Source organism: Sarcophilus harrisii, chromosome 3 (assembly GCF_902635505.1).
Source record: "Sarcophilus harrisii chromosome 3, mSarHar1.11, whole genome shotgun sequence".
Taxonomy (NCBI): Eukaryota; Metazoa; Chordata; class Mammalia; order Dasyuromorphia; family Dasyuridae; genus Sarcophilus; species Sarcophilus harrisii.
This window is the reverse complement of record NC_045428.1, coordinates 432,570,108-432,582,125: the sequence shown is the minus strand read 5'-3', so window position 1 is coordinate 432,582,125 and position 12,018 is coordinate 432,570,108. Positions and strand designations below refer to the sequence as shown.

At 36.4% G+C, this 12,018-nt stretch overlaps 1 protein-coding gene across 8 annotated transcripts in view; it reads left to right on the top strand.

Annotated features, from left to right (window-relative positions):
- The window catches only part of FRY (FRY microtubule binding protein), a 470,054-nt gene that overhangs the window by 370,900 nt on the left and 87,136 nt on the right, over positions 1 to 12,018 (top strand). For all 8 annotated transcript variants that reach the window (XM_031960730.1, XM_031960734.1, XM_031960729.1 and 5 more), the window contains 5 exons: positions 181 to 437; positions 1,036 to 1,182; positions 3,103 to 3,271; positions 5,224 to 5,314; positions 11,154 to 11,236. In XM_031960730.1, coding sequence (XP_031816590.1) covers positions 181 to 437; positions 1,036 to 1,182; positions 3,103 to 3,271; positions 5,224 to 5,314; positions 11,154 to 11,236 — 747 coding nt within the window. The remainder of the gene's footprint in view (positions 1 to 180; positions 438 to 1,035; positions 1,183 to 3,102; positions 3,272 to 5,223; positions 5,315 to 11,153; positions 11,237 to 12,018) is intronic.

The window sequence follows — 12,018 nt, the reverse complement described above, 5'->3', positions numbered from 1 at the left end:
AATTATAAAAGTTGCTTTCCTTCTCGCTTCATTTAGGAGCTGTACTGATGAAAAAAATTAGTTCATAATTGCTTTGGCTTAGTTATGTCACAGTGCCTGGTATATAGTAGGCACTTAATAAATGCTTATTATGATGATTTTGATGAAATTCATGTTTCCATTCCCTGTGCTTATCTTTAGAAGTGAGCCAGAGATTCCCTACAACACACCCCAATGGGCGTCAGATTATGCTCACCTATCTGCTTCCCTGGCTTCACAACATTGAACTGGTCGACAGTCGGCTCCTCCTCCCAGGCTCGAGCCCCAGCACTCCAGAAGATGAAGTCAAGGACAGAGAAGGAGAAGTTACCGGTTCATTTGGCCTGAAAGGAAATGGCTGGGGTTCTCCAGAGGCTACCTCCCTGGTCCTTAATAATCTCATGTATATGACGGCCAAGGTAAAGCAAGATGGATATCTTTCCTAGAATAATCAAGCAAGCTGCTTGTGTGTGGATGTGTTTGTGTGGATGTATACACACACACACACACACACACACACACACACACATATATATTTATTATATTAATATATTAACATAATAATAAAATACAATAATAATAATAATTATATATATATATTATATATATATATTTATTATTATATTATATAATTATAATTATATATATATATATAAATTGAGTCTCCCTATTTTTCCTGGGTCAGAAGTACAGACCTATTCCTATTACTAATCAGAAACTTTAACCTCCATTTTTCTGACGTGGGCTAATTTCCCCCTCCTTAGTGAGTCTGGTGGCCCTTCACTCCCAAAGTCTCCACATATCGTTGACACATTTAGAGTGGACACCTTATCAGCTTTAACCCCACTCTAACTCAGAACCTCCAAACTCAAGGGATTCCTCAGCCTCAGTCTCCCCTAATAGCAAGGAATACAGGCTTGTGTGATGCTGGATTTGAGTATAATTTTTAGAAAATTTTTTATATTAACTTTGTCCCCCCTTTTTCAAGTTCCTCTTTTTTATTTCTATTTTTTGTAGTATGGAGATGAAGTTCCAGGACCAGAAATGGAAAATGCTTGGAATGCCCTAGCCAACAACGAGAAGTGGAGTAATAATCTGAGAATCACCCTGCAGTTTCTAATTAGTCTGTGTGGGGTCAGCAGTGATACTATCCTCTTGCCTTATGTGAGTATCTTTTGGGTTTTGAAGATTTGTTTTTAAGTGGGTCCATTTGCAATGCACTGAATGATTTAATATTTGTTATAGAAATGTGAGAGTTGGCGGATCACACTGATCTCCTAAGGATCTCACCTAAGATATTTGATCCCAGTCCCCCTATCTCAGGCAGGAGACAAGCTCCTGATGTTTTTTAATATTAATATTGATATGAAAATAGGTGTATGATTATATAATATCTTAATGCTAGGAAGAAATCATATAAATCTAGACCCATTCTCTTTACAGTGAATTTTCTAGGGGGGAGGAATAGTATATGTATATGAGTGAATTTCAGGTATTATAGCCACTTAAACTACCCTATGTGCTTTCCTGGGGAAAAAAGCAGTTTTTAAAAATCACAAAAACATTAATCTTCATAAAAGAGACTAGAGAGGTGTATAAATATTTGCTCTCTAAGCTATACAGTGCCAGGTTGAGAATTATGGGCAAATTAATTGCTAACGGTAGAGGCAGAAATATTGGATAGAAGTTTGAAGATAAGAAAATGTTCCCTTATACTTCTCAAAGCTTCATTCCTTCCAGAATAGATCTTAGCAATACCCTGAGAGTATCTTCCAGTCAGATTGCTACCCACGGGAATTCTAGTACTCTAAGCAGAAACACTAATAGTATCTTGTCATCAATGGTCAGTTACGTTCTAAATTTCTTCTAGTAGGCACTTCCATATTGTCCACATCAGAAAGCTCAAGATCCTTTGAATATGGGGACTCTGATATCAGACCAGGTTGATCATAATAGGGATGATGATGATGATGATGATGTTAACAACAATACTTAATATTACATTATGTTTTAATATTTATAAAGATCTTCATAGTTATTTGTTACTTATTTTATTCTTACAACAATCTTGGGAAGTAGGAGGATCGATATTATAAAGTGTTTCAAGTTTGGATTCTGCTGCTATTGATACAGTATCTATAAGACCATTCTGATGACAGATAGATAGGCAGATAGACATTATAAGTAGGTAGGTAGGTAGATAGATAGATATGATAGATTTTTATCTTAAATTATTTTCTTTCCAAATTTAGCAGACAGAAAAAATATAACAGTATTTCTTAGATCCCACGTGTATATCTGGTATTTTTTGTTATTAGCTAAACTGGAATGTTAAAACACCTTTATGAAGATTAATGTTTTTGTGATTTTTAAAAACTTCTTTTCCCCCCCGGGAAGTTTGAACTTCCCTGCTGTTATGGTGCTTTGGAAGCAGAGATACAAGCCTGATTTCAGATTGGATAGCTGAGTTGGCAAATTTGTCTACTGGTCCACAAAAGCTTTCATCTCACCTTATTTTTAAATGGTAAAAATACAAAAAGCAACCAAAACTCCCTGGTTTCTTAAGGAGGAGGGAATGGCAGAAGGTTTAATTTCTTTTTAAACAAAAATAACTAACATTTTTTCATGTTTTATATAAATAAAATTCTTTCCTAAAATATGACCATATAGGTCAAGTTTTCAGTATGGAGAAAATTCATATGCCTCAAAGGCAAAGCACATGAATTTCACCAACATTCATTCATTAAATATAACAAAATCTTTAGAGTATTCAACTTGGCCCTATTTTCATGAAGACAGATACATACATAGGTAGGTAGGTAGGTAAGTAGAAAGGTAGAGAGATAGATAAACCTATCAGTTACATAGATGGAAATTCAAGTGTATAAGACAGCATAATTGCAAAGATCAGTTAATTCAGGAATTATCTTCAGAGTCAGAGAGTGCTTTGTATTGATTTCAGCTCATTGGTAATTTCTTCCTTTGGATGCCCTTTGGATGAGTTTACAGTCACCATCTATGCCATTCTCAATCTAGACTTCTTACATCTTGCAATCTGAAAATTATCCTTTCCTTCTCACTTAGATTAAGAAGGTAGCAATATACCTGTGTCGCAATAACACCATTCAAACCATGGAGGAGCTCTTGTTTGAGCTGCAGCAGACAGAGCCAGTAAACCCCATTGTCCAGCATTGCGATAACCCACCCTTCTACCGGTTCACCTCCAGCAGCAAACCCTCAGCTGCTGCTTCGGGTAGGAGTTTAAACTTTTTTTTTTTCTTGGTGTAGAATTTAATATTTATTTACTGCTATTCAGGGAGCAAAGGCAGCTAGGTAGAAAATGGTGTCACATGTCCAGAGGTGTGCTGGAGCCCACTTGTACTGGCTGATGAGAACTGATAGTTAAATTTTCCGTGTCAGCATTTCTATACTCCAGAAACTGGCAAATGCTACACATCAAGACCAAATTTCTTGTTTTGTTGATTGTCTAAGCTTAAGAAAGTAATGGGAAAAAAATTAATAATGCAGATCAAAGTGTGCTCTGCGTTTTCAAAGGGCCAGTTGTTAAACATTTATCAGCATAATACGAATTCATTTTTTTCTTCTCTGTGAAGAGGAAAATTATTCTTGTATAATTCCATAGTTGTTTGTGTGGAATTTGTGTGTGTGTGTGTGTGTGTGTGTGTGTGTATGTGTGTGTGTGTTGTGTTTTGTGTGGGATTGCAGATAGAACAGTTTAGAAAAATTCTAACTGGGAGAAGGTTAGCTTGAAACCTTAGTTAGGTATCAACTTGGTTTTATAGAAAGTCTTGTTGGAAAAGCACATAATAGCTTCTGCTACTTTTCCATTCAGGCTAAATCTAGTCAATCCCTCAACAAGCAGTTATTAAGTCCTTGCTATGTGTTAGGCACCATGCTAAGTGCTGGGGATATAAAGAAAGGCAAAAATGTCTAGCCTCTACTTTCTAGTCCCTCCTTCCTGGACCTTTACTTGGGGGAACCTTTTCCTATGTCTGGCTAAAATAATACCAAATAGTATTACTTCAAAAAAGATAAATGCCATGAGTGAGTGATATTGATGCTCAAAGAGTGGAGAGGAAGGAGAGGCTCTTCTCACTGAAATGGCCCATCCTTCATGAGAATGTAGAGTTTGAAAAAGGCCTTGAAAGACAGGCACAAATTGGAGACAGAACATTTCAGGGAGAAGGAATGGTGTGATAACAATAGCCATGACAGTTCACATTTGCATAACACATTGAGGTTTCTAAAGCACTACAAATGTTATGATCAGAAAAAATTAGGAGCAAAAACTCCCAGAGCAGCAGAGTAGTCGAGTTTGGCCAAGTGCACAACTTACGTAGGAGTGTATGGATTAGAGTCAAATTATGTTGATCTCTGAATGTCATGCTGAAGGGATTGGACTTGTAGGTAGTAGAGGTCCATTGAAGGTGTTTGAGCAGGAGTGTAACATAATCTAAACAATGAATTAGGAAGATAAATTCAGACCAAAGGGGGAATGACTGGAGGCTAGGAGACCAGTTAGGAAATTCTCCAAGTACTCCATGGATAGCTAATAAGCACAGTGGGAATAGGAAGTGGGGAGGGATAGAAAAGAAAAACATGCAAAGGAATAATTGACAAGATTTAATGATTATTCGGAAGAAGAGCAAGGGGGTGGTGACTGTTCAAGGGTTTGAGGCTAATAAAGAAAATTCTGGTACTAACATTAAAAAGGTTGAGGAGTGAGGGAATTGATGCATTCCTTTTTAAACGTGTTATATTGAAGATGATTTGCTTTTACAAAAGTTTTTGGTCTCTAGTTGATTCTCCCTATTGGCCTTCATTCCAATGCACAGTCACAGGAGGACAGAAAGGAGAGCAGAAGCTTACTACAGCATGTCAGCAGCAGGCTGGCCATGATAAACAGCTTCATCATCTGGATGGCCAGGAAGCTAGAGGAATGTTGTAGCCTTCGATTATAAGAAGGCTAAGGGAGTTTGTCTGAACCATCTCCCTTTTGGTGTTATGGTCTTTATGGTTGCTTACAGTCTCAGATTTTGCCAAGAACATTAGAAATCTTCGAAAAGCCTAGACAGAGAATGCTGTCTTCAGATGACTTGAGATCTGAGCCAAGGTCCTTAGGCTGCATCCTTGTTTTTGTTTGTTCGTTTATTCTGAGTATCTTTCTTTCAACCTTCTGCACAGGAACCACTTCCAGCAGCAACACTGTAGTAGCTGGCCAGGACAGTTTCCCAGATGTGGAGGAAGGCAGGACGGTGAAAGAAAACGATGAGAGGTTGGTGTACATTTGATGAAATCTTCAGCATGCAATATTCTTGTTTGTTTGTTATCTGGGATTTTTTTTTCTCTTAAAATTGACTCACCTCCATTACCTTTCCCAATCCATTTCTTCCTGTGCTAATTGGCCTTCTCATCATATCAAGGACAGGAGCTGTATTGCTAGTTTAGTTTTTCATTTAACATTATTTAATATATTACCCAAAGACTCTTAGCCCTTGTCAGAAGGTCCTAATGGTGTCAGTTAAATGTGCTCCCTGATCAGAAAAAGAAGAAAAAGTATACATCCACAGGGGTACTCTCTTTCCCTTTACTAAAATTGGACAAAATTGAACTGTCATCTTTAACTCAAAGGTGGGGAAAAAAGATCCAAAAAAGTGACTCTCTCTCTTCTGGGATGCATCTATTGACCCAAAAATTTTAACTAATACTGTTAAATAGAAATTCCATTGAATAAATACTATTAGTTGTTCCATTTCATGAATAGTAAGTGTAAGTAGAAGAGGATGCGTTTCAGCATTATAAAAAAAATCACACAAAGTATCTGATTTACTGGGTGATTTCTCATAGATAAACTGGGGCAAATGAACTGCTCACGGTGAACTCTGAAACCTGTACCATAGATAAATTTAGTGGCTACTTGGTATATAATAAGAGCTTAATAACTATTAGTTGGATGACCATTCAGTTGACAAAACACACGATATCCCAAAGAATATGTTCTCCATTGTAAATGGTATAACTTTATTTGATCAAGATTGAGCCAATCAGTAAATAAAGTACTTGACCTAGAGTCAAAAAGCCCAAAGTTAAAATTTGGCCTCAGATACTAACTATATTTTTGTTCATTATTTTTGTCCCATACTGTGCCCAAGTTCTTCCATTGAAGTCCTGTGATACCTCAATGGTGTGTGGAAATGGAGAAGTCCAGAGACTTGGAAGTAGAGCCAGTAGTGAAATGAGAATATTCTCCTTTTTTTTTCTTTTTTTTTTTTTTTGTTTGCTGAGGCAAGTGGGGTTAAGTGACTTGCTCAGAATCACATAGCTAGGAAGTGTTAAGTGTCTGAGGCCAGATTTGAACTAAGGTCCTCCTGATTTCAGGGTTGGTTCTCTATCCATTGCAGCAACTAGCTGCCCCGGGAATGTTCTCCTTTGAAAGGGAATGAACTTGTGTGAATTATTCATCATTCCTTATTTGAAATCTGGTTTTTCTTTCATGATTCAGTTGCAAACAGGAAGAGTTGGAAATAGTTTTGAAAATACTGATATACCATCACTAAGGAGGTCTCTTTAGAACTAGAGTTTCTAAATACTCATGCTCATTGAATAATGATGATAATAATATCTAATATTCATGTAGTACTTTAAGGGACAAGTCATTTATCATCAGGACCAACAGACCCTTTATAGAGAGCCTTTTTTAGGTTAGCTACCATTTTTCCCATTAGGAAAAAAAAAAGATGTATTAATTCATCTACGTAGACATATACATACATAAGTATTTATGTATATGCACATATTGTTTATATGTATGTATGTCTGTATATATAGTTCAAGGATTCATGATCTCATTGGTGTAAGTACAATACCCGAACAGTTTACTAGATAGACTTTGAGAGTTGCTATAATTGAAAAATGTATCACCCTGCAGCCAACCCAGTGTTAAGCTTTTCCAAACATAGATACATTGATCCTAAGATGAAAGGTATGCTGACTAATCATCAGTGCCATGTATCAAATTTGGTAGGACCCACCAAAACTTATGGTCCATTGATATAACTTTCCAGAACCTAAGATTGCCTCAAATTCACCAAGGCAACAGAGGAGGACTTGTGTGCCATTAAATTCCTTTATCGTGATGATAAAACATGGAATAGGGCATTGTCTAAAAACAAGACTATTCCACCCAGCCTATGAGAAGAGTTGGGGCATTTTGCATCATTACCTGTTTTTTGTTCTTGAGTCCTGAACTTTTTAATTATTACTTAAGTGAGTTCTGTAGCTGAGTTACATGCCCTGGGCAGCCTTCTTACCCACTCATTCTGCTGCTGACCTTTCTTTACTTTCATCTGTACTATTTACGCCTGGGAAATTTCCATCTACATTCCTCCCAGATACCAGAGTCATCTTTTTCCATTAGAGGGAATGGAACTTGTGGAGAGGTCAAATGATGTTTTCAGGATTACTTAGGGACAGAATTCTGAATCAGTCCCAGGAATCCTGAATTTGTGGACCTGGTTCATTAATGTTCATTTTGATAGGATCGGTGAAATCAATAGAACACTTTTGCCTAGTGTGAAGTGGTCCCTTTGAAGTAATAATCTTGGGTTGTCTCTTTTTTTTCACTCTTAGATTTCTTTACCTTCTACTCCTCAGATACTTAGAAGAATCTCAATGGAAAATGAATAGCTATAATTGTCATTGAAATTCACGTTTTTTTTTTAATCCACCAGAAATTTGTTCTCTTGTAATAAAAAGGGGGGGGGGGGTTCCTGCAAGAATTCTGCTTTTTCAATAAATTTTAAGCATGGAATTAGAACAATAATTAGAATAATCACTAGAGGTAGAAAGCCTACTGGCTGATTGGTTGTTTTTTCAGTCAGTCAATTAATGAACATTTATTAAGTATCTACTATATGCTAGGCCCTGTGCCAAAGACTTGGGAAGATAAAAAGAGGCAAAAAAAAAAATAGAACCTGCCCCCAAGGAACTTACAATTTTATCTAATTTTTCAAAGACTTCCAGAAGTTCCAAGAGCTTGATGGTTGGCAATGCCTTGTAAGAAGTCTGTTGTCTGAATCCCAAAGTTCTACATTATCTGTAGAAAATCTGAAAATATTCTGGGACTCTGTGTCTAGCTGGAACCCGCAGTTATTGTTGGAACCCCCCTTCTGATTTGATCCAGTTCTTGAGTCTAGAGTACCCCTAGGATAACATCCCAAAGCCATAGTCCCAAAAATGGATGAAACCTAAAGGCCATTAAAATGTCTTGAGGGAATAGTTATCATGCTAGTGGTTAAAATCTCCAAAAGAAATTCCACAGTCTCCTAAAAATGCATTTCACTTAGTCAACAAACATCTATTAAGTACCTGTTATGTGCCAAACACTGTACTGATGTCTGGGGAGACAAAGCAAGACCCAAAAAATGTCCCTGTTAATGGATTTCATAGACTCAATTTGACCTAAATCCTTTCTACTTTGTTTGTGTGTATAAATATAAAACTGTCATTTGTCTACTTCTTTCTTAAAATTCCTCCTCAATCCAGACTGAAACTGATTTTTTCAGCCTAGGAAAAGAATAAAAATAGTTGCCACTTAGAATCCTGATTTCTTTTTTCCTTTACTAATTGTTTCTTTACTGAGACACACAAAATCAGACCTTTCCAATCCTCTATAAGAATTCTGCATCATTTAATTCAATTAAATTCAATTAGCATTTATTAAGCACCTATTATATGCCGGGCACTATTCATTAGTCTCCACTTTCCCTTCTCTAGACTGGATTATCACCAAGGTAGAATTCATTTTATTAGATAAACAAAAACTGACACTAGCTCCAGACTGCTGCTGAGCTTCTAAAAAAGGGAAAGGGAGATTGTCATTTATTCTGCAGCCCATCTCTTCTCCAACTCTCCAAATAGGATTTGATGGAGTTATGGGGGGAAAGCAGCTTATGTCACAGTTTCTCCCTGATATTTACAAAGTCAGCAGAAGCTGTGAGCCCATGGAAATCACCAGATGTGGAGCTCTTTCATGGAACTGTTTTTGTCGTTTACCAAATGATGTCTGGGCTCAGCACATGTTGTTTACAGTTTTGATATTTGTCAGCATAAATATAATTAAAGAACTTCTTCACAAGGTAATAGAAAGTTTGCCACTGTTCTAATCTCTTAAGTGATGGTCTCATTTGAAGTATTGCATGGCCTGATTTGGAATACTACGTTATGAAACTAAGCAGATGTCCCAGATGTTTTGTCTTCCAGGTTCAGAAAGTAGCAATTCAAATAAACAAAACAAAACAAAAAGATAATGGGGAAGAATGTATAAAGTACAAACTTGCTGGAAAAATCCTGGTTGATGTAAGAAAAGAAGCTGCTATTTATATCTAAAGAAAGATGAATAAAACCCAAAGTCACTGTAGTTATTTCTGGAGTTTAGTTGGCATAGATCATACTATTTTGACATTATTACCCTAATGTCAGGTCTCTCAAAGATGTCTTAGATGTAAGAAAGGGAAAGGGAAATTGCTCTTCCTCCATTGGCATGGAGGAGCCAAATTGAATGATAGTTCCATTCCAGTGTTCTCCACCACTTTTAAAGGGAGGGAAACAGAAAGTTGGGCATTATATGGGGGGAGGATGGGAACGCCAGGACTGCACAGAAAATTACAGTAGAGCAAAGTTTAAAAAAAAAGTCACCTGTTGATTGAATTGTTCTTTGGATAGTCCCAGATTTACCAGATAATTGTTCTAGTTGAATACAGACACGAAAACAAAGCCTTCCTGTGTCTGTTCGCCATTGCATAAGATAGAAACCAAAATGCCCATCCCTCTCCTCTACTTTATAGGCTTATTGTAATAGTAAACCTAATATTAGCTATGAAATCCCTTGGAGCTCTGAAGAGAAAAGGTACTTTATAAATCCAGTGTTATTATTATTTGTTAACCTCAGGAAAGAAACTGTGGAGGAAAGCTTCTCTGTGTAATTAGACCTTCATTCTGCAGCTATTTCCTAAAAAGCCTCAGGCCAAGTGAAGCAAGTCAAGAAGATATAGTCCAAAACTTGATATACCCTGATTTATTTCTTCTTCTCTTAAACTTATACTGTAGCTTTCAATATGGCCTTTGTATAGCTGCCAAGGTCCCCCAGAAAACTAGAAAGACTGTGATCATTCAGAAATAAGCATACAGAAAACTCCCACTGCTATGATCATGTGGCTGTGATCAAGAACAATTACCAACCAATTGATAGGCACCTAAGTGGTATAATGGAGAGTGTTGAACTTGAAAGACCCAAATCAAAATCCTAACTCAGACACTTTCTAGTTGAGTAATCTGGGCAAGTCACTTAACATCTGTCTGCCTTAAATTCCTCATCAGAAAAATGAGAATAATAATAGTAACAATCTCCCAAGATTGTTGTAAGCTTCAAATAATAACTTATTCTAAAACTTTAAAGCACCATATTAATGCTACCTAGCCTTATATTTTTGTTGTTCAGTCATATCTGAGTCTTTGTGACCCATTTGGGCTTTTTTTGGCAAAAATACTGGAGTGAGATGTCATTTCCTTCTCCATCTCATTTACTAATGAGAAACTGAGATCAATGGGGTTAAGTGACTTGCCCAGAATCACAAAATTGGTAAGTGCTTGAGCCCAGATTTTATCTTGGATCTTTCAAACTCCAAGCCCAGCAATGCTTCCACTGTGCCACCTAGCTCTCCAGCCCTATATAAATGCTATTATTATTATTTGTGAAACCCTTCCTCTGTGCTAAGTGTGGTGCTCAGTTCTGGAGATAAAAAGGCAAAAATGAAATCATCCCTGTCCTCAAGGAAGCTTACTTTCTGTTTAGAGACACAAAAAATATATAAATAAGTATTTGCAAAACATGTTTTAAAAATAAATACAAGGAAAGCCAGAAAGGGTGCCCCAAACAGCTTCCTTGATGAAAAAAAAAAATGAATCTTTTTTGCATGGGTCTCTAAGTTTTTTTTTAATTGAATTAGATTGAATCAGAGTGCTTTCTGAAAGAAGTGTCCCCAAAAGTGATTAAATAATAATTTTTATTATCAATTATGCATATTTTAAATTAAGGTTTATTTTTGCATTTGAAGGTTCAGTAATGTCATCAGAGCCCATACTCGGCTAGAATCAAGATACAGTAATAGCTCCGGAGGCTCCTATGATGAGGACAAAAGTAAGTACTAATTGGTGGATCTGTTAAAGTGAAAATGTGAAATGCTAAATGAAAAGGGAACAAATAGACTAAGAATCACAGTGCTCTAAATATTCTTGGTCTAATTAATTACCAGAGGATACTTGAGGGGCAGCTTGATCTAATGAATAATGGATTTAGATTCCATTTTAACTTCTCTAACTTTAGTCAGATAGACTCTATATCCCATCTCTGGCTGTGGAATCATTAACTTCTAAGACTATTTGCTTCCTCATCCATAAAAGACGAATAATAATAAGGGCCAAGAATATCCATACAGTTATAGTATGTGAGGGTGGATAAAATGAGGTTATACATATAAAGCACTCTGAAAACATTAAAGCATTCTATTAAAATGTCAGTTATTACTATTTTTATTATTATGGATCCACAGATGTGATGTCAGGAATTTATTCTTGCTATCAGCACAGGGTTCACTGCCTGAAAGCTATGGAGAAATAAGAAGTCCAATTAAAATTCAGAATCCTGTCCAGATCCTTGCTTTTCCCTTTATGCATAATGAATGTAAAGTGCTTTATCATTATCATGATGTGCTGGTTAATATTAGTTCTTAATCAGTAAGATTTCTGGAGAAGGAAATAATCATAACATTCTTCCTTGCTGCTAGGGGGAAAAAAAAGCATTATTGACATGATAAGGGTGAGTTAGAAAAGAAATGGTGAAAATTTGACAATGGTGGGAAAGGGAGGGAAACTTTACTTTGTTAAATGCTTTAAAAAATATCCATTTGCAAGAATGTCCTA